The sequence below is a fragment of the Eublepharis macularius genome, chromosome 7 (genome assembly GCF_028583425.1).
Source record: "Eublepharis macularius isolate TG4126 chromosome 7, MPM_Emac_v1.0, whole genome shotgun sequence".
Taxonomy (NCBI): Eukaryota; Metazoa; Chordata; class Lepidosauria; order Squamata; family Eublepharidae; genus Eublepharis; species Eublepharis macularius.
In genome coordinates, this window is record NC_072796.1 from 142745482 (window position 1) to 142767964 (window position 22483).

A 22483-nucleotide genomic window follows, 5' to 3' on the forward strand; every position below is an offset into this window, starting at 1 on the left:
TCCCCTTTCGATACTCCTGCCCAGCACCTCCTGGCAACGCTCCCCTGCCCCATCTCCTCCCGGCCGCATTTCGGATGCAGCGATCAGAAAGTACCGGGCCGGGACACCCCGAGCGCCTCAGGGCCAGTCTTGAGCTGCTCCCCTCGGCCCGTCGCTCTCAGCCTCGCCTACCTCGCAGGGTTGGTTAAAAGGGGGAGCCCGAACAGCGCCTGCCAGCCGGGACTCCGCCGAGGGAGGGCCGGCCGGCCGAGAAAGGGCACCCAAGCGGGCCAAGCAAGCCCCAAAGTGCCTCTGGAGGGTTTTCCGAGCGCGGGTCCGGAAAGGGCTGGGCGGGCGGGGAGAACAGCCGGCGCCTCGGAGGAAGGGCCGGCCGGAGCCCTCGGCCCGGCCCCTCCTGCCCGTGCGCGCTCAGCCTTCGGCGCAGCAGCCCGTCCCCTGCCAAGCCGCCTCCGGGGCGCGCGCGGAGCGTGGAGTGCCGGCGGGGGGGGGCGGCCGCCGCCTGCTCCTCTCCCCCGGCCGGGCCGCAGCAGCCGGGGCGGAGCTGGGGACGGGCCCTGCCCGGGCGCTCCGCCCCCGCCTCCCGCCGCCGGCCAGACGCGCCGCCATGGGCATCACCAAGCTGGCCGAGCTGATCAAGGAGGAGGCCCCGGAGGCCGTGCGCGCCGTCCCGCTGGCGCAGTTCCGCGGTGAGCGGGGGCCGGGCCGGGGCTTCGTCGGACGGGGCAGGGCTCGGGGCAGCGGCGCCCTCGGGCCCGACTGCGTTGCCGGGGTGGTGGGAGCCTCCAGGGGCAGAGCAGGGCCGCCCGGGCAATCCGGGGGGTCTCGGGGCGCAGCCGGAGCCGGAGCGCGCTCTTCTGCCGCCCGCCCGCCCGCCTGGGGGCTCGTTCGCGGTCTGCAGCGTCGAGCCTCGCAGCGAGACTGCCGGGCGCGGGCTGCGGCGAGTGTCGCTCCCTTCCTCCGAGCCGAAACCGTCTCCCTGGAGAGCCCCGCAGGATGGAGGGGCCTCCCGGGCTGTGCCCCCCTCCCCTTGGCCCTGGCCGGGAACCCAAAGAGGGGCAGCCCTGGCCCGGCGGCCGCCTGGCCTCTGCCCGGAGACCCCCCAGCAAGCCCCCGCCCCGCCCAGGCTGCGGCCACCGGGGAAGCTCTGAAGCCCCCGTCCCCGTCCCCCGGGGCAGCAGAGGCCGCCTCGGGGGTGCTGCGGGGCTTCGGAGGGCGCGTCCCCGCTTCCCCTGCCGCCCCTCCAGACGCACTCGCTGGGCTGCCCGCGGCGCTTTCCCCAGCAGGGCCCGCCCTACCCTCCGCCTTCCTTGCGCTGCCGCTGGAAACGCCCTTCCCGGGGTGCGGCTCCTCCTCTCCCGAGGCGGGCTCAGTCGGCTGGTTAAATCCCGACGGGGAGGGGCTCGTCCGGCGGCGTCTTCCGCCTTTCCGGCCCTGCCTTTCCCGCGGGAAGTCGGCGGCGGAGCTCGGAAGAAAGGAAGCTCGCTCGCTCGCTCGCTCTGCACCTGCGGCGACCAGCGTTGAGCTTGCACGGGAAGGGCCGGGCTCTGCCTCCCCCTGCGGCGCCCACGGGCCTGGAAGGGGCGGCTCCCGCTCCCGAGGAGCCGCTCCGACCAGCCCTGGCAGGCCCGACCGAACGGCAGTCAGGCCGGTCCAGCTGGGAACGGGGCGCGGGCCGAAGGCAGGCAGGCAGGCGGCGGGTGAGAAGAGCAGCAGAAGCCGGGGGCTGGGGGGGGGGCATCTGGGCACCAAGGGAGCCCTCGCCGTGCCCGCCCTTCCCGCTGCAGGGGCGCCTGTGGGCTGCTTTCGCTGTCGGAGTCTTTGGGCAGAAGATCCGCAAAGGCCGAGCCTCGCCATTCCCCGCGGCTCGGAGGGCGCAATTGATTGAGACTTGGAGCTGCCCGACTGCCGGGCCTCTGCCTCCGGGATGTCCCAACAGGCTAGTGCAGGGAGGAAGGCCCAGGAGATGGACCTGTCAAGTGAGGCCGCCAAGGCAAACCTGGTGGCCGGGCTCAGGATGGCGATCCGAGAGGCCTTCCAGGAGTTCCGGGAGGCCCACAGACAGAGGAGCGCAAGAGCTGGACCCGCAGGCAGGCAGGAGGGTCAGCCCAGAGGGGGGTCTGGCTCCAAGGAAGGGGAAAGGGACAGTCCTTCTCTCTCCCCCCCTGGATCGAAGAGGAGAAAAGTAGACGAGTCCCCGTGCAGTAGAGTGCTGCACAGCCTCCAGTCTGAGATAGTGGATTCTTCCTCAGCTAAGGAGGAGGGGGGATTGCAGGAAGAGGAAGAGGAAGGGGAGGTCGGCACCCCAATGCCAGCAAGGCTTTTCCCCCAGGAGCTGTATGGCCGGCTGCTCCCTAAGGTGCTGAGGGTGCTGGAGCTTCCCCACAAGGCCCAGGGGAAAGAGGAACCAAACCCAGCTTTCCCAGAGGGGTCAGAGAGAGCCTTCCCCACATCCCCTTCGGGGATTCCTCTCCCAGCAGCCTTTTACAACCTGATGAAGGCCGAGTGGGAAGCGCCTGCTAAACCCAAAGCTAACCATCCTGTTTTTTCTGAGTTTTATTCACCGGTTCCAGAGGCTGCTAAGAGGACCAAGCTGCCCTCGGTGGATTTTCCTGTGCCCAACCTGGCACCCAACTCCGCGCTGCCTATGGGTGGCCTGCCCAAGGATTCCTGGGACAGGTGGACCGAACAAGCTCTGTGCAGGGATTTTGAAGCTTCCGCTGCCTCTCTTAGAGCGTCGGCTGCAGGTTCGCTTTTTGCTAGAGCCGCATTCTCTTGGGCATCGGATCTTGCGGCAGCGAGGAGTAACATCCCCAAAGAAATGAAGGACCAAATAAAGAAAATAGCCCTGGCAACAGCTTTCGCGGCGGACGCGTCCTTAGATGCTCTGCAAATGTCAGCGAGGGCCATGGGTTTTAGCGTGGCAGCCAGACGCCACATTTGGCTTAGGAACTGGGACGTGGACCCTTCGACCCAAGCCAAAGTAGCCGCGGCCCCCTTCAGAGGCATCAACCTGTTTGGAGAAGGTTTAGACAAATACCTGATGGAGGACAAAGAAAAGAAGAAAGTCTTTCCCTCGAAGAAGAAGGAGGGAAACTGGAGAAAGAGGCTTCAGTCCTTTCAAGAATCCAAGCGTCCTTCCTGTACAGGCTACGCCAGGTCATTCAAGGAAAGATGGCAGTCCAGACCTCGAGAGGAGTGGAGATCCTCCTTCTTCAACAAATCCGGTCAAAACACCAAGGGACTGAAGAAGGGAACCTCAGCGTGACTATGCCAAGATAACAGGCACTATTGGGACTGGGGGGTGTTTACAAAGATTTGCGAGCTTTTGGTAACAGACAGTAAGCGACAGGTGGGTGCTGGATACAGTGACCAACTGGTATTCACTGGAATTCAACTCTGTGCCACCCAGATGTGTCCTCCAGATCCCAAAGAATTGATCAGATCAGAAACACCAACGTCTGGAAAAGGCTGTTCAGCATCTGCTAGACATAGGGACCATAGAAGCTCACAGAACCTGAGGGGTGTACTCAGTATTCTTCATAGGCCCAAAGAAGAAGGGGGATGTCAGGGCCATTCTGCACCGGAAATGGTCCTGAACAAGAAAATTCAGGATGGAAACGCTCAAATCCTCGGTGGCTTCCATTCAGAAGGGAGATTTTCCGGCTTCCATTGATCTCTCGGTGGCCACAGGGAGGGATGTCTTGAGTTGCAAGTGACCTTGACCACTCCTGTATGCTTTTCCCCTGGGGCAACTGTTACACAGAGTTGTTCAGAAGATCATAGAGCAACGTGCAGAAGCGATACTAATTGCACCCTTCTGGCCAAGGAGGGCATGATTTCAAGACCTGAAGGGACTTTCGATCACGGACCCCTGGAACCTCCCGCTGAAGGAGGATCTAATGCAGGGAATGATGCCACACCCTCGCAGGGCTGGATCTAGGGTTGCCGGCACCTGGGGCAACCCTAGCCCGGCCTTGTGCGTGTGCACAGTGTGCGCACTCCTGGCGCAGCATGATGGCGTCATTTTGGTGACGTCATCTCGCGGGGCGCCAGAGGCAGCGTGCAGGGCTGGGAAGCCGCCCGCGCCATTTGCTTCTCCACAGGCGAATGGCGCGGGTGGCCTCGCAGCCCCCCGCGCTGCCTTTCGCCTGCCCTGCAGGACAGGGGGCAGCCGGCTTGCCGCACACCCCCTGTCCTGCAGGGCAGGCAAAAGGCAGCGCGGGGGGCTACGAGGCCGCCCGTGCCATGCGCCTGCCCCACAGGACGGGGCGGCCGGCTGCTCCCTCTCCTGCAGGGCAGGCGAATGGTGTGGGCGGCCGCGCTGCCCTTTGCCTACCCTGCAGGACGGGGTGCGCGGCAAGCCGGCCGCCCCCTGTCCCGCTGGGCAGGCGAAAGGTAGCGTGGGGGACTGCGAGGCTGCCCATGCTGCTGGCTGCGCACTCCGGCAGCTGGCAGCTGCTCCTGGCGCCCCCTCCCTGGCGGCGCCAGGGGCAGACTACCCCCCTGCCCCCCCTCAATCCGGCCCTGCATCCTCGACTAGCTCTGCTAAATCTCACAACCTAGCGGTTGAGCGCAAACAGCTAGAAGGGTTAGGTTATGCAGAGGGTTATTTAATACCTTGTTAGCCTCTAAGAAGAACTCCACGGAGTCTATAACCTGGCAGGTTTTTCAGACGTGGTGCCTAGATAGAGGTGTGGAGCCCTTACCGGTGCCACCGAGAGATCTTTCCTGCAAGAAGAGTTTGGTAGAGATGCCGCTTGCCATCTAAGGGTGGCAGTAACACCCTTAGATGACAGGTGGTGGCCATCTCAGCAATTTGGGGTTCCAGGAGAGGAAATTCCCTAGTACAACATCAAATTAAGAGATTCTTAAGGGGGACCTCACTGTTAAATCTTTCTCCGGTTCACCTGTCTCCTACGTGGAGTCTTAGTTTGGTACTGAGAGCATTATCCAAAGACCCCCTTGAGCCCATGGCATCATGCCCTCTAAAAGAACTGACCTTTAAGAATATTTTATTCTGGTGGGTGTTGGAGCTATAGGCAGTATAAGTAGAGAGGGAGCTCTGCCTTTTTCACAGTGACAGAGTAGTCTTGCGACCTGACCCAGCCTTCGTTCCAAAGGTGAACCCCACTTTTCATCGGATGGAAAAGAGTGCAGCCCTCCTTCTGCCCTAATCCAAAGCACAAGAAGGAAAGGGAGCGGCTCTGCCTGGATGGGCATAGAGCCTTGAGCTTCTCCTTGGATAGGATGAAACCATTCCGCAAGTCTGAAGTCCTCCTTTAGGAGGTCCTCCTTCGGGGAAGAGAGTGGCCACTTCCACGTTAAGTAGGTGGATCAAGGGGTGCATCATTCTAGCATACAAGGCCAAAGGTCGGGAGCCGCCTCAAGGCATCACAGCACATTCTTTTCCATCAATAGAGACGATCTGCAAGGCGGCCACATGGAAATCAGGGCGTTCTTTCACCAGGCGCTATAGGACAGATAAGATGGCCTCCGCAGTGCCAGCCTTCGGCAGGAAGCACATCGCCTAGACCTGACAGCTGGATAATCTACCCTGGGGCACGCTGCTTTTTTATTCTATTAACGAGGATAACCTAGGCGGTTAACTATAGATGGTTATGTTCGTGTTTTGTAATTGGTTATGGTGTTTTCTACGTGAAGAAAGTTGAGGGAGGTTTTCTCTCTCTTGGTCTCATTGTGGGGAGTTAAGGCTTGGGAACGGACTGGCGATCCCTGCGATGAGCCCCTCTTCTCCGGGATCACATCAGTTGAATGATCCTGCCTTCGGAGAGGAGGCGCTGTATTCCCAGAAGTGAGGACTGCCCCTCTCTTGGACCACCAAGAAAGGAAATTTCACAGTAAGTGAAAACGAACCTTCCCTTTTCATTGCTATTTGAGTGTTCCCCGCATTGTCTCAACAGGTGTGGACTCCTTGGCACTCAGCTTTTCGTGCAACCATGCTGGCAGTAATAATAATAATAATGGTGATGATGATGATGATGATAATAATACATGTGGTCAGGTCTGACCCCTCAGTGGGGTTTTCAGAGCAAGAAATGAACAAACGAAGGTGGTTTGTCATTGCCTTCCTCTGCGTAGCAACCCAAGTCTTTTTGATGGTCTCCCATCCAAGTACTAACCTTGGCCCAATACTGCTTAGCTTCTGAATTCAGCTCGGTCTAGTCTGGGCTAAACCCTGTTGTGTTGTTTATTGGATTTCCCAGCCAGAGATCATACTGACTTAACACTATGTAATCCATCTTGAGTCTCGGTGAGAAAGGCAGATTACAAACAAGGAAAATAATTTTTAAAAAATATTCAGGCTGTTGTTCAGATTTGGCTTCTTTAGACATCTGTTTCTCTTGCTGTTGGTATTGTTTGCAACTTTGCCTTTAGCAACGTTTTTCTTGAGAACGCCTAACATGACGAAGTTTTTTTGTTTTGAACTGTTTTTGTTTTCCTGAACAGCTTCCTTTATAGTCTGCCTTTCTCCATGAGATTCAAGACAGTTTAAAAACTATAGAAAACAATTCAGACAACCTGAAACATACAGTAAACAATGCAATAGGACTAGGATTACAAAACTGGAAAACGAGGCAAACAAAAAAGAGTCCAAGATATAAGAACATAAGAACATAAGCAAAGCCATGTTGGATCAGGCCAGTGGCCCATCCAGTCCAACATTCTGTCACACACAGTGGCTAGAAATCCAGTGCCATCTAAAGGACTGTCAGTGAGGCCAGGACACCAGAAGCCCTCCCACTGCCTTCCTTCCAGCACCAAGACAACAGAGCACCACCTCCCCACAAAAAGAATACCATCTATCTCCTGTGGCTAATAGCCACTGATGGACCTCTGCTCCATATATTTGTCCAGTCCCCTCTTGAAGCTGGCAATGCTTGTAGCTGCCACCACCTCCTGTGGCAACGAATTCCATGTGTTTATCACCCTTTGTGTAAAGCAGTATTTTCTTCTATCTGTTCTAACCCGACTGCTCAATAATTTCATAGAGTGCCCACGAGTTCTTGTATTGTGAGAAAGGGAGAAAAACACATCTTTCTCTACCTTCTCTAACCCGTGCATTATCTTGTAAACCTCTATCATGTCTCCCCTCAGTCGTCTTTTCTCCAGGCTAAAGAGCCCCAAGCGCCTCAATCTTTCCTCATAGGGAAAGTGTTCCAACCCTTTAATCATTTTAGTTGCCCTTCTCTGTACTTTTTCCAGTGCTATGATATCTTTTTTAAGGTGTGGCGACCAGAACTGTATATGGCGACCAGAACTGTATATGGCATACTATAATGCCAAAAATGGACCATAAAGGTAGAAGATGATGCAGCAAAAGCATATAAAGTGGGACCCACTTGCAACGTAACCATATTTGACTTCCCCTCTCCCCAACACAACTTTTACATTGTGAACACAAACACAATATATATGTAACCTTACTGAGCAAGTGCTTTCCATCTGACGAAGAGAGCTGTAGTTCTCGAAAGGTTATAAAGTTGGTTGGTCTTAAAGGTGCTACTGGACTCTGCTATTGCTGAGCATTGGGCTGTGTTTTGTGGGCATTTTTCACATTATGCAGAAGCCAATCCAAAACCACCTCTGCCTGCTCACCTGTTCTTCCGCCTCTCACCTGGCTTTCCAACCCACTTTTGAGAGAGCTGCTACCCACTTTTAGGTCCCAACTCATAGGTGTACCTGTGGTAACTGATCCATAACCAGCGGTCTCGAATCTGCATTTTTGACATTGAATTTAGGCAGGGGGCGTGTTATGGGGAAGTGGGCAGATGGAGTCTTCCTGGCAATAGCAGGAAGAGATGGCGAGTATGTCTCTCCGTGGTGGCCTCAAACCCCCCCTTTCCCTGCTGTTCCTCCCCTTGTCTCAGACAATGTCTTGGCCTTGGATGCCTCGGTGGCTATTTACCAGTTCCGCACAGCCATGCCAAAGATCGTCAACCGCGAGGGACAGAATATCAGGTGGGCAGCTGCAAATAATAAAAGGGGGAGGGATGAAGTTTTTCTGCCCCTTGAGGGCACCCTGGGCCAGCTGACAACACTGTCGCCATTGAGCTTGGCGTTGGCAGGCAGCCAGCCTTGGCATGAGCAGGCTGTTCATGTCACTCTTGGCCCACTTTCACAGTGGCATCAGCAGGGCTCGTACTTGGGTGCTTTATGTGTGTCTCCCTGCTATGCCCAGCTGCCCACCCCCACCCCCGCCCCGGAACGGATTCTTTTTGCACAGTTCTTTTGTCCTGCCAGACTCCGCTCTGCTCACTGGCTCGCTTTTTGTATCAGTCACTTGCAGGGGCTTTTTTACCGGACGTTGCATCTCCTGGAAAATGGCATCAAACCAGTGTATGTCTTTGATGGACGGCCGCCAGACCTCAAGGAGCCTGTGGTTCGTATGAGAGATTTCCTGATGCGCCCAGAGCATTGTAGCTAGATGACCAAGAGGAAGGGGCTGCTCCAACAAGAAACTGGAGTATTGCCAGTTTTGTGATCGAGCAAAGTTAGACCACCGTCAGGGAAGACTGTGAGAGGGAAAGGACCCAAAGGGTGCAGGCTTGCCTAGTGGTTAGGGAAGTTGCGTGACAAAGAGTGAACACAGCTCTCGCAAATTGAAAATAACTTTGTAACTCTTTTTCTAATTGCAGTTGGCCAAACGAGCCGCAGTCTCTGGAATCAAGAGGGAAGTGACAGGTAAGGGCAGTCAGGACACATCCATTGGGCCCCTGTTTGCACACACACACCCCAGTCTTGTCAGGGGTTGCAGGTAGCTACATTGGTCAAAGCAAAATCTGCATAATACCTTTGTTGGGAACCAAACAAAATAACACAAAAATAGCATGCAAGTTTTTGAGTTCTTCAGAATCCTTCATCAAGTTGGATTGGGGGGGGGGAGGCTTCAGCTACCGGTGTTAGTCAGGACGGGCTGGTTGGATCGGGTGGAGCATTTGGTTTAGCATCCTGGGATGAAAAAGGAACATAGCATTTGAAGACCTAAAAACCAGAAGATTCATGCAATGTCAACTTAACGTGGGCCCCTTAAAATTCTCTAAGCAAAGGGGTGGGGGTGGAGCAGTCACACTAACAGAACTTTTGACTTTCTTTCTGTTTCTTTCAGATCCTTCAACGGGTGAAATTCCGCAGCGGTTCCTGAGACGAGACTGCGAGACCCTCTTGCACCTCCTGGGGGTTCCTTATGTGCAGGTATCAGCTGAGGCCGTTCTTGGTAAAGGATCACAGTTCTGTGGCTGAGCCAATGCTGTGCCTGCAGAAGGTCCCCGTTCCATTCCCAGCTATGAGTCTTTCTCCGTGAGGCATCTTATACGAGGACACGGTCCAATGTTAGCCGGGAAGCATAGTTTAAAAAGACAGAGCCAAAGGTTCTGTCAATTTCACCTCTATACAGAGCAGCAGAGATTGCTCCTCAGAGGGTTTGTTAATTTTATCTTTGCCTCCCAGAAGGCTGTCAATTTCACCTCCCCTTTCAGGATTTGAAGATAAAATTATCAAAAACTCTGAGGTGCGATCTCTGCCGGCTCTGTGTAGAGAGGTGAAATTGACAAGAGTCTTTGCCTCTGTCTTTTTAAACGACGCTTCCCAGCTAACATTGAGCGTCCTCGTATAAGATGTCTCATGTGGAGAGAATCTATCTCAGACGGCAGGGGATAGAAAGACCTGTGTCTGTGGAAAGCCATTACCCGTCAGAGTAGATACTGCTGAGCGAAATGGACCAAAGTTCTGGCCTGGTTTAAAGCAGCTTCTTACATTTCTTGGTGGCCACCCCACCGCTGCAAAGATCTGGGCAAAGCCAAAGGCTGGAAAATTCAGCGGGGGGAGACTTCCCTTGCCCCTCCCTTTTCCCAGCATCCTGTCGCGGAAGTTACTTTGCTGTTGGAGGTGCGGGAAGTCGGGAAGATTCAGAGAAGACCGCTTTTTGCCTAGGTGTGTGTACCTTGCTCAGAGATTCTGCAGGCCTTACGTCAGAACAATTTTTTTGTCAAAGTTCCTGTTTAACTTGGGAGCTGTCTGCTTAAAGAGCTGGATCCTGCGCCATGACATGCTAATCTAATCTTGATCACCTTGTTCCTTCCTCTCCGTCAGAGGTCCCCCATCGCGCCAGCCCTGCTGTCGAACTGCGTAGCAGTTTCTTGGGAGAATGTTAACAGCTTGGGGGTTTCTAGCACCAAGGGCTTTTCATAACACAAGGCCTTAAAACTGTAAAAGGTGGCGGCGGCGGAGGGGTGGCGGCGGGGAGGAGAAAAAGGTCAGCATAATGACAAGATGGAGTAACTAGCGAGATCTGTGGTTTGAACATACCTTTATTTGGATGGGAATGTCTAGCGCCTCTTGGCCTGAAGTTCTTCAGCAGCCTAGATGGAAACTCAAACCCAAAGTGAAGACAATGAAAAAAAATGGCATATTTGCTATTTGAAGACCTCTCTCTCTCTCTTCTCTCTCCTCCCTGTCCGCCCGGGGCTTAGGCTCCGTCAGAGGCAGAGGCCACCTGTGCGGCTCTGGTGAAGTCCGGCCGCGCCAGCTGCACAGCCACAGAGGACCTGGATGCCCTGCCTTTCGGGAGCCTGCGCCTCTTGCGGCATCTTAACGCAAAAAACAGGTGAGTATTACAAGCTAGCCTTTCTTGGAACCCTGTAACTAGCGAAGAAATTGTAATAATGTCCCTGGGTGCACGGAGAGCGCCTTCCTGACCTCTGGGACAAGGGAGGATAAGGGTTTCCAGGGAAATTGTGTGAACTCCCAGTGATGGAAAACCAAATTATTCAAGAGGGTTTTTTACTCAGACAGGAGGGCTGCACTGTAGGACTGCAGGAAGGTGGCTTCAAAGAGATGTTTCGTTAAAGAGATAGAGACGACAGACTTCACCCCTATGTCCTATCTGTTGCTTCAAGCCTGTACTCCTTTGTACTACCTGTTGCTTTAAATATGATCCCGCTGGGTAGTTCTATGTTGACTAATGTCAGTCTTAGCTTATGCTCTGTTTCACATTTCCTCAATTCTGTATTGTATTACTGCTGGTTTTAAATCTTGGCAAATTTGCATTCATATACCCTATGGCGTGGCATTATTTATTGAAATGTCCTTGATGTTAACTGTACTAATCACACACTATGTAATCTGCCTTGAGTCTCGGTGAGAAAGGCGGACTATAAATGACATAAATAAAATAAACCCCAGGACCTCCCCTTGTAGAATAAATCATTTTCAGTTCGTTGGGCATTCAGTAGCAGGCTTCACAGATGTCTCAGCAGGAATTTTGTTTCACAGGGAAATGTTACTGAAGGTGGTGAGCAGCATTTTGTCTGTAGGTCTGACATTGTCAGGTTTGGGTTAAATGGAGATTGGAACCGGAAGAAGCGTCCAAGGCAGCCTCTCTCTTCACCCATTCACCAGCAGTCAGACATTGCCCTCCCCGGCCCTGATGGAAGTCTTTCCCCTTTACTCTCAGCCTTAGATTTCATCTGTGCTCACTCTGCTGTCTCTGGAGTAATAGCACAGGTTCATGTTGCCATTGCATCTTCCTCCTGTGTGCCACCTAGAGGAGGGGCCTTGGGTCAGTGGTGGGGCATCTCCCTGACATGCAGACGGTCCCAGGTTCAGTCCCTGGAATCTCCAGTTAAAACAATCAGGTGGGAGGTGATGTGAAAGACCTCAGCCTGAGGCCCTGGAGAGCAGCTGCCAGTCCATACCGTGATGGACCAATGGACTGATTCAACACAAGGCCGCTTTGTGTGTCCATGTGTGAAGGGATTTCAGGCCTAGTAGCTGTAGTAGCAGCAGTCAAGCTAGAAACCTTGTTTCTTCCCAGAGCATGATGGGATGAGTTCTTTTCAGCTAGAACCCTTCATTTTTAGCTGTCACCTAAAGAGAGGGGCTGTGGCTCAGGGGTGGGGTACCTGCTTGTCATCAGAAGGTCTCGGGTTCAATCTCCCGCATCTCCAGTTAAAAGGGCCAGGTAGTAGGTGATGTGAAAGACCCCTCTGAGACCCTGGAGAGTTGCTGCCAGTCCAGTACTGACCTTGGCAGAAGGCAGCTTCGTGTGTTCACCTTCTGGGCCTTGGAGGCTTTTCCTAGCATGGAGTTAAATATCAGTATCCTGTGAAGGGAGAAAATCACCCAAGGGTTCAAAGCTCTGCTGTTGGTCCCTTTGCCTAGGGAATCCTTTGGCATTCTCAGCAAGCAATGCTTGGTTGATGCCAGTGGGTTCGTTTTCACATGGTAAAGAGTCCAGTAGCACCTTTAAGACTAACCAACTTTATTGTAGCATAAGCTTTTGAGAACCACAGCTCTCTTCGTCAGATCTGACAAAGAGAACTGTGGTTCTTGAAAGCTTATGCTACAATAAAGTTGGTTAGTCTTAAAGGTGCTACTAGACTCGTTACTATTTTGCAACTACAGACTAACATGGCTAACTCCTCTGGATCTATTTTCACATGGTGATTCTCTGCTTTGAGTGCCACATCTCCCAAGAAACCTGAGACTGAAATAAAGTTTGGAGCCAAGAGTAAGGGTGTGCACTCAAAAGCTTCAGAAAAACCTGAAATCCGAAGTGGAATGCCGCTTCGAATTCTGGTTTCTAAGTCGCTTCAGTATGCTCCGTAAAGATTCGGAGTGTACTGAAGTGACGGGGGAGGGGAGAGGCCCACCCCACCCTTAAACTCCCACCCTCACCCCACTTACCTGGCCAAGCAGAAGGCTGGAGCCAATGCCACGCTGGCCAGCTGGCCAACAGAGAGGGCCTTCCTTGCTGCTGTCACCGCACAGCTGCGGCTGTTGCGGCCAGCTGGCCAGCAGAGAGAACCTCCCCTGCTGCCATCGCCACACAGCCGCAGCCGTCGTGGCCAGTTGTTCAGCAGAGAGAGCTACAGCTGGAGGCCAGTGGGGAGGTGGGAGGGCCGCCTCCTCCAGCACGGTGCCAGGTAAGTGGGGGTGGAGGTGTAAGGGTAGGGAATGGGAAAGTTTAAAGGGTCCTGCTGCTTGCAAAAGGGCCCTTTAAACTTAACCCCCAGGGCCCCTAAGCTTCCCGAAGCATTACGAATGCTTCGGGAAGCTTTGATTCGAGATTTCCAAATCGGGAAGCTTTCTGAATCGGGCCCAAAGTGCACACCCCTAGCCAGGAGTTTGCTTGGCTGGTGTTGTGGGGTGGGGGAGCCTAGGGGAGGGCAAGCTGCCCAGCCCCACTTCTCTCTGCAAGATAGAATTTGCAACCAGGTTGTTTGCTGTGTTGTGTGTCTTCTCTAGTGACTTGGAAGAGATTTCCCTGCCGGTTGTTCTGGAGAAGCTGGGCATGACTCAGGAGCAGGTGAGGAACCGACGGAAAGGGGACTTTATGGGTTGAAAATTCTGAGGCCCACTGCCTGGATCTCAGAGGGAAGGTTCACGTCACACTCGGGCAAGGTTGAAGTCAAAACTGCCTGAGTCTGCAGAATCTCAACAAGGAGAAGGCCGTTTGGGGCCCTTCAGTAGCCCGTTCTGTGGAGCAGGAGATAGTACGGAAAATGCTGATCGGACCTCCCAGAGGGAGGGAACTTTCAACTGTAAATGTTTGGTGGAACAGAGTTGGCGAGTGGGTTTGTATGAGGAGAGGTGATCCCAGAGATGAGGGAGCAGCAGGGTTTCACTCCCCTCACCGATGCACTCGCATTTTTGTTATAAATGAAAGAAAGGTTCCCCCCACCCAGGCCCCTCCTTAAGCATGATACGGAGAAACGAGAAAGTCATGGTAAGAGACCAAGCAGGTAGTAGAACGCCGTGACTTACTAGGCAAATTCTTAAAGATACGAGGCACAGTTAAGGCAAAATAAGTTGTACTTTATACTATACAGAAAGAAAAGGAAGGCAATTGGATCTATATTCACTGGCAAAAAAACAAGAATACATTTCAATGTACATACAAGTGCAAAAGTGCTTATAAACTTTTCTTACAAATTGCATGTGCCAACGTTTAAAGTGACCGTGTCTCCTTATAAATAGACTTAAATAGTATGCCAGTTAACACAGTATATTGTACAATCCAGAATGGGAATCAATGAAACATTAATCAGTTGTGTCTTCATAGTTCATTATACATTTATAATAACCACATTCATAGTAACCACTTGGCCCTTCTTTAACATGTGGCCATGTGGATTAGTGCACCTGGTTCCCCCCCATCCTCTCACATGGGTCGGCTTTTCATCTCTTCAGACATTCTTCATTGTGGCAGGTTGAGTTGTCCTTTGAGGCCAGAGATTTGCTGGTTTTGATTTCCGGTTGGGTTGCTTTGCTGTCTCTGGCTTCGCCAACTCTGTGTCTGCCATTTTTTCCAAGATGTCTGCTGGTGGGAGAGGGTGGTCATCGCTGGGCTTGAGCAGAAAGACCTGATGGCTTTGCTTTGTGAAACGATGGTTGACTTTCCCCCCCCCCTTCCCCAAACACAGTTTGTGGACCTCTGCATTCTTCTAGGTTGTGATTATTGCGAAAAGATCCGGGGGCTCGGCCCCAAAAAGGCCCTGAAGCTGCTGCAGCAACATGGGAGCATTGAGCAGATCTTGCAGTGCGTCAGTGCACAGGTACCAGCACTGCTTTCTCTGTCCTTTCTGGATCCCTCAACCTTTGTTTGGGGTGGGGCGGTATTGTTGAATCTCCTGCATTGTGCAGGGGGTTGGTCTAGATGACCCTAGAGGTCCCTTCCAACCCTACGATTCTATGATTTGTCCTGTCCTTGGGCCGGCTGCAGCTCTGAGGATGATGTTTTACCTGGCAGGGGAGACGGATATCTGCAGAATGGTGACTTCTTTAACTCTCAGGTGCTTGCAAAAGCAGCCGTATTTAAAGCTGGGACAGGTTAGGACCAGAGAACATCTTAGGAACAAGCTGAGGGGAGCAGCCCGATGGGCTACTTGGTTGCTAGCCAGCCAGCGTCAGCAGCCAAAGGCAGGCTGGCAAGGGGCTGCTGGACAAGGCCCAACCTGCCAGCCCCTCTGGAGCTGCCGCACCACTGGGACTCGGCTCCATTTGTTCCTAGCGGCCCTCCAGAAAAAACAGCCCTCCACGAACTTGCCCTGGGCGAAGGGTTTCCCGCGAGGGAGCTGAGTGGAGAATCGTCCTCCCCTGAGAAACGTTTGTTGGCCACCTGTAAGGGAAAGCCTAGGAATAGGCCCATCCTAAAACTCTGTTGGCACTGTGAATCCTGTGTGTGGGAATGTAAGGGCTGGATTGCATATTGCATTTTTGAGGTGTATGCCTAAGGATTTTTTTTAGTAATTTATGCCTAAATATATAATCTGTGACGCCGTGAGTAGCGCACATCATAGCCCCAGGTCTGGCTGCCGTTGCCGGTTAAGGAATGCTTTGGACCAACCCCAGCTTTGCAGAAGATCCCTGAGGGGGCCGGCTCTGCTGTCCCCTTTTATTCCCTGATGCTTCGCCCTCTACCCTTGTTGAGCCAGCAGGGAGGCGAGGGTGGCACCCACCGCATTCTCTCTTGCATGCTCAAGACTTGCCAGCATTCTTCGCTTTGCAGAAACATCCAGCGCCCACCAACTGGCCCCTGGAGGAGGCACGGCGACTCTTCCTGCAGCCCGAGGTGGCCGAGCCGAGCCAGCTGGTATTGGAGTGGAGAGAGCCGGATGAGGCTGGGCTGGTGCAGTTTCTTGCCCGAGAGAAGCACATGAAGTGAGTGCTTTGTTTTGTAATGGCACTGCTCTCTTGCTTTCTTCCCTCCTGCTGTTGCAGTGCAGGGAATTCCTAGACTTTTCCCGCTTCCGGCACAGCACCAGCTTTATCCACAGGGGCAGGCAGAACACAGCCGACCGAAGGCCCCTTTCAACAACAGCCTTGACTGAGCTGGGCCTGGAGGAGAGCAAAACGGGCACAGGATTGCCTGTCCGGGACAGAGAACAGTGAGAGACTCTTTTTCAAAGATCATAGAATCATATGGTTGGAAGGGACCTATAGGGTCATCTAGTCCAGTCCCCCTGCACAATGCAGGAAATTCACACATTCCCAAAAGATGCAAGTTTTGAAAAGCAAGAAGCCGTTGGTCACACAGGAAGGGGATGCTACATGGGAGAGGGTACATAGAATGGGGGGAGGAGGTGCGAAAGAAAAGGAGAATTTTGGAACCTGCAAATTCTCCCCCACAGTAATGGGGAAAGCTGCAACTATGAAAATTCTCTCTTCTGTGGCAAAGGCTGTCAGCTCACCCTGGACCCCACTTCACTCGTTGCATTCAGACCAACCTGAACAGGCCAGCACAGGATATGCAGCCCGCCCTCGCAACCTAGCAAGCTGTGTGTCTCAGACTGTGTGTTGGCACTGGTCTTGGAAGTGAGGGAATCAGAATGGCCAGCTTTCCCTATGGGTGGGTGTAAGGAAATTGCTAGCCTGAGACTAGGTCTTTGGAAGAAAATGTCTGAACTTAGGTTCAGAACTGTAAGTACTGTCAGGTTGTGGCCTAGCTCAGAGAAGTGGTTGCAGAGCTGATTAGTAACACCTGTGGAGCATCTCTTGAGTCCCCCAGAGATTTGACCTTGGAGAGGCTGTTCTCAGAGAGCTCCGTGCCAACACCCTAGTTTTTCACACAGCTGAAATGCCAATTGACAGCTCAGCCCTGATTGGCTCTTAAGTTGCCGGGTGATTCACGGAGTCCTGAAATGATGACCTCAGCTCACCCAATTCCCACTGTAGGGAGCCGGTCTCAAAGTAACAAGTAATGAGTTAGCGTCCACAGACTTCACCTTATGTTGCTGTGTGTGCTATCTGTTGCTTTAAGTATGTGCTCTTATGTACTACCTAAGTATGACTCTACTGGGTAGTTCTATGTTGTTTAATGTCAGCCCTAGAATTGCTTATAATCTGTTTCAACATTTTTTCAACTCTCTATTGGATTATGGTTGTTGTGGGTTTTCCGGGCTGTATTGCCGTGGTCTTGGCATTGTAGTTCCTGACGTTTCGCCAGCAGCTGTGGCTGGTATCTTCAGAGGTGTAGCACCAAAAGACAGAGATCTCTCAGTGTCTTGGAATGTTTCCTCCCCGTAGAGGTGTTCGATGTATTGTCGAAGGCTTTCACGGCCGGAGAACGATGGTTGTTGTGGGTTTTCCGGGCTGTATTGCCGTGGTCTTGGCATTGTAGTTCCTGACGTTTCGCCAGCAGCTGTGGCTGGCATCTTCAGAGGTGTAGCACCAAAAGACAGAGATCTCTCAGTGTCTTTTGGTGCTACACCTCTGAAGATGCCAGCCACAGCTGCTGGCGAAACGTCAGGAACTACAATGCCAAGACCACGGCAATACAGCCCGGAAAACCCACAACAACCATCGTTCTCCGGCCGTGAAAGCCTTCGACAATACATCTCTATTGGATTCTTGCTAATCCTATGTCTTAGTAAACTTGCATTTATTTATCCTATGGTATTGTTTATGGAAATATCCTTGATATTGACTGTACTAATCACACACTATGTAATCTGCCTTGAGTCACAGCGAGAAAGGCTTCTAGGTAGCTAGCTGTCAAGTTTTAGATAGGCAGGTTTTTTTTCTAGCAATAGTGAAACTTTCTTATTTTAATGCTTGTTGTCTGTATAAGAGTGCTTTAGGATTTGCAAATAGTCTTCAACTGATCTTTTATTTAAGCTGAGTCTGGAATTCATGACTTGAGCATGGGCACACCCCAGAAACGAACCCTGAGATTGGAAACCCTAGCCTTTGATAAACGAAGAGCTTTCAGTCTTACAAAACAAAAGGGAATGTATTGTCGAAGGCTTTCATGGCCGGAGAGCGATGGTTGTTGTGGATTTTCCGGGCTGTATGGCATTGTAGTTCCTGACATTTCACCAGCAGCTGTGGCTGGCATCTTCAGAGGTGTAGCACCAAGAGAGATCTCTTTTGGTGCTACATCTCTGAAGATGCCAGCCACAGCTGCTGGCGAAATGTCAGGAACTACAATGCCAAGACCACGGCTATACAGCCTGGAAAATCCACAACAACCAAAAGGGTTGCCTGATTGCTGGAATGGCTGTGATCAGCGCCCAGAAGTGGGAGCAAAGGCGTTAGGTCCCATATAGAGGGTGTGCCCTCTCTCTCCCTTCAGCAAGACTTGGAAGGCAGGAGCCCACAGGAGCATTTGCAGGGTACACAGCCCTCAAGAGGGTGCCAGGTTCTGGGCAACATGTAAGCAACACCCTGAGTGCGAATCCTTTCAAAGGGCAGGCCAGCAGTGGGATAAGGAGTGCTTTGTATATAGCTCAAGCCTATGTGGAACTATGTGGGAAAGCAGTCTATAAATGCAATGAATAAATAAATGGAAGTCTAAAAAAACGGCTAGTTCCCTTTCCCATGCCACTCTTCCCACCCACCCCCGTTCCTCTCCCCCCTCCCTCCTGGTTATCTGCTTTGACCAGAAACCCTTTTTCACAGCGAGGGCAGAGTTTGTCGCCGGATGGAGAGGTGGCGGGAGACCTGCCTGAAGCTTGCCCAGCCCCAGTTGCCAGGCCCTGTGACTGAGGACGGCTCGAGACAGAAGATGCTCAGGGAGTTCTTCCCGGTCAAGAAGCGGACGTGCAAAGTAAGAAGTGTTTTTTCCCAGGTGGGATGGTGGGAGCAGCAGAAGGCGTGCTGAGATTCACTGTGTCGCACATCTGGGAAGGGAATCCTGCTGTAAAAAATCATAAGGCCTAGTTGGGCTGTGCCTGTCCTGGAAAAGGGGCTTTGGAATTGTGGTGGACCACTTGCTGCAGATCTTGTCAGCTGAACTTTCTGTCTCAAACAGAGATATTGGAGAGGGGGAGAAAATTCAGAGATTGGCTCTCTGGGAGGCCTGGGACGTTAAAATTACGCAGGATCCGAAGTGCTCAGCTTGACCCTGGCAGGGTAAAAATATATTCTGTATAGGCAGATAGCAGGTGGAAGTGGCATCGAAAACATGTCAGGCTGTCTCATATCTGAGGTCAGGCTGAACTGCTCTAGGTGGCAGCCACTCTCCCGGGTTTCAGGTTGAGGCCTTTCACATTGCCTGTTCCCTGTTTCTTTGGGGGTGCTGGGAACTCCACCGGGGACCTCCTGCGTGCCAAGCAGATGCCCTCCCACTGAGCCAGGGCCCCACATTCAACACCAGCTTGGGTAGGTTAGTGGACAGAATGAATCTAGGCCTCGGGAAGCCCTGGGTTCAAATCCCTTCTCACCCATGTGTTCTCTTGGAGGTCAGAGTACCTCAGTTTCCCCATCTCTAAAATGTGACTCACGATAGATAGCCACTCACTGAGGATAGATAACTGCCGTAATCTTGTCGTCTCGTGATGTGATCAAAGTACGAAGTTAATAATACTAGGAAAAGTGGAAGGCTGTAGGAAAAGAGGAAGACCCAAAATGAGATGATTTGACTCAGTAAAGGAAGCCAGGGCCTCCAGTTTTTAAGATCAGAGCGATTTGTTAAGAATCGGATGTTTCGGAGGTCTTTCATTCTTAGGGTCGCTGTAGGTTGGAGGCAACTTGACAGTACATAACACACAACTGTTGTAATCACTGCATACTCTGAGGTGCACCGGATATGTTTATAACTGGTGAGGAGATGTATGTTACTGTCGCATGCCTGCTGGGGGCTTTGGAAGGGCAACGGCGTCTCTCACTCTGGCATGGCTATTCCTCTCTTCAGGCACCCGGCGCCCAGCCTTGCAAGAAGAGGCGGAGGTCTAAGGTGAAAATCCCGGAAGCCGTCAGAAACTCTGCAGAGGGGACATGACCCACCTCCTCCTCCCCTTCTGACCGTCCAGCAAGACCTGCACATCCAAAGAAGCTGCCCTTCCTCCCAAAGAACCGCTTGAAGGGCTGCTGTGCATGGGTGTGGCAGGTAGAGAGGGCGGAGCTTGTGAGTGCGGGACGACGCAATGTTCAGTGCTTCTGCAAGGACCTTAGAAGATGCAAAGTCTGTCCGGAGCTGTTCTCTGCTGCTGGTAACCTTCTTTGGCAATGGGGGCGGGGGGGATGAAGGGCGAGCTGCACTGGAAGCCAGATGCCCCAGGGGCTTGCCTTTGGAGTGGCCAGTGGTGGTGCAGGTCCAGGAGAGGATGGGCATACCTTGCTTAGGTTCATGCGTAGTAGCCTTGAGCCAGACGGGAGTGGCAGACTCACTGTGTAAGAAATGCAGCAGCCCCTCTGCTGGGGGAGCATGAGCCCAGAAGGGCATGCCAGTCACCCCCTGCGCCCCTGCAGTGCACCCTGGCCCATTTCTATGCGCTGACTCCAGCAGAATTGGCCCTGTTGTAGTCTCTGCACTCTCTCATCCTGACTGAACGAGGCATGATGGCGTCTGTGTGTCTGTCTGGGGGACTTTTGAAGTCCTTCTAGCCCCTCCTTTTGCCAGTTCATCCAGCTGTTGCTAAGGAAGGGTGTGACTCTTGGAGGCGGAGCCAGACTAGGCCAACGCCCTCTGCAAGAAGTCCATAAGTCAGCCTGGATGCAGCCTGGGTGGTAGCCCCACGTCTTGCTCTCCATGGCCTCAGTCTGACAGGCAGAAGCATTCCCTTCCCTTTAAGAAGCTGGAGAAGAAGCCAGAAGCCACCAGGGGGGAAAAGCCAAAGAGCAAACCTCAGCTCGTCTTCTCCGAAATAAGCGTCATTTTATTCAGTGGGGCTTAGCGCCAGGAAAGTGTACCTAAGACTGCAACTTTAAGCATAAATGGTAAACTCATAAGGTCCCCCCCACCCCACGCAGTGTTAAATGTATGGGAGGGTGGGACTAGGAAACAGGGTTTTCATGCAGTTAACAGCATAGTGAATTAAACATATGCTTAATTTTTTTAAGTCCTAGAGATACTTATGCTAATTGTGTGTGTTGTTAGGTAGTTCTCATAACCTCTGCAGAAGTTCAGCTGGTCAGGATGAAAGTATAGCATTGTGAGCCCCCTCCCCCTACAATTCATTAATGTAGAGAAATGTAAAGGAATTAATTAGCAATATCAAGATGCATTTGAGTGTACCTGTTCTCTTATCATTTTGGGGACCAATCATTTTATCACATGTTAAAGTTATATAACGATTTCTCTCAGTTTGTTAACTGTCTATAAAAAGTGTAATGTCAAAAGGTTAGTCCCTCTTCTGTTGATGGATCTGTCAGAGAAAATCTAGTTGAGATATTTCTACGTGTGTGTGCAGAGCTTCCAAACCTCTCAGATCTTTCTGAGACAGTCAGCTCATTTCCTAATTTGCTTTAAACTTCATCCGGTCATGTTAAGTTGGAGAAATGTTAAAAGATTTAATTTTTGTTGCGTGCAGTTTTTCATTAGATACTGGATTTATCAGCATTTGTATTTACCTTTCAGGTTCTTGCCTAATAAAACTATGTCTTATTTCAATAAAATTCATTAACAGATAAACTTCTTTGCTTAGTTTGTTGGTAAAATATCAAATCCTTAGAATTTTTCATTGTACTATAAAGATCATTCTCTCTGCAGGTTTTATCTGACATAGATCCTGTGAAGTCTCTGAATTAGGTAACTTGTTGCACCAGGACAGAATGTGGTGCATTTTCAAATTTCTGCAATCCATGCCTTGCTGTATTTTTTAATGCCCCAGCCATAGATCTTATTTGATTTACACTGTGTAAATTTGCATGGAGTCTTGATGAGAAAGGTGGATTATAAATAAATAAATCTGCAGATGAAAACTAGTGAAGAATCCATGCTGAGTGGGTGTTGGCCTCTCCCAGTTGTTGGCAGATTGGTCAAGTTGGATGAACCATGAAAGTGTTCATAAACCTTTGAGGAGGAACAACTCCTTTTGTAGTCAGTTTCAGGTGGGTAGCCATGCTGGTCTGCACTAGATGAGCAAGGCATGAGCCCAGTAGCGCCTTAAAGACCAATTAAAGTTGTTCTTTTCGTAATGATAATGTCATCCCACATCTTTGTCCAGTCCCGTAATATTGCGTCTGCCTACAAACTCCAACTCAGTGGCATTTTCTAGAATCCTCCCCTGTGAAACTTCTCAGTTGAATCCTGCAACCTGGAAGACTATGCTGGGATGTCCAGGGAGTGTGCACCCTTTGCAAAGTCTCGTTTGCAGCTGTTTTTCTCTTGTGTAGGGACTAGACAGTGTTTAGCCAATGGAAATAGCAGAAGGGCATTTGTGGCACAAGACGGTACATCCCATCACAGGACGTGCAGGTGAATGCCCGCTGGCTGGTATGGCTGGTTGAGGCCTAGGATAGTAGAGTTGTGGGAGCTGTAACACTTTGTGCCTATGAATCACCAAAACTTTAACAACAGTAAATTCATTGATCTTTATGGTGCTGCAAGACTGCTTGAAGTTGACCTACTAAAAGAGCAGACTAATGGAGCTGGCTGGCTGACTCTGGAATTGCTCTGGGAAAAGCCATCCCCTTTTGGTGGGGGAAGGATTGTTTATTCATTTATTGACTTCTTTTATATCTTGGTTTCCTTCCTACTGCGGACCCAAACAGCTCCCGTCCTTTTCTCCACTCTATCCTC

General features: G+C 51.9%; 1 protein-coding gene across 1 annotated transcript; it reads left to right on the top strand.

Moving 5' to 3' along the window:
• The first annotated feature begins 445 nt into the window (after nt 1–445).
• On the top strand, nt 446–21484 carry LOC129334023 (probable flap endonuclease 1 homolog). The gene is made up of 11 exons (XM_054985946.1): nt 446–686; nt 7890–7980; nt 8299–8401; nt 8658–8703; nt 9128–9213; nt 10491–10624; nt 13267–13327; nt 14445–14576; nt 15530–15681; nt 18421–18568; nt 19655–21484. The coding sequence occupies exons 1-11, from the start codon at nt 605–607 to the stop codon at nt 19739–19741; spliced, it is 1122 nt and encodes a 373-aa protein (XP_054841921.1). The 5' UTR covers nt 446–604; the 3' UTR covers nt 19742–21484.
• Nucleotides 21485–22483: the final 999 nt, after the last annotated feature.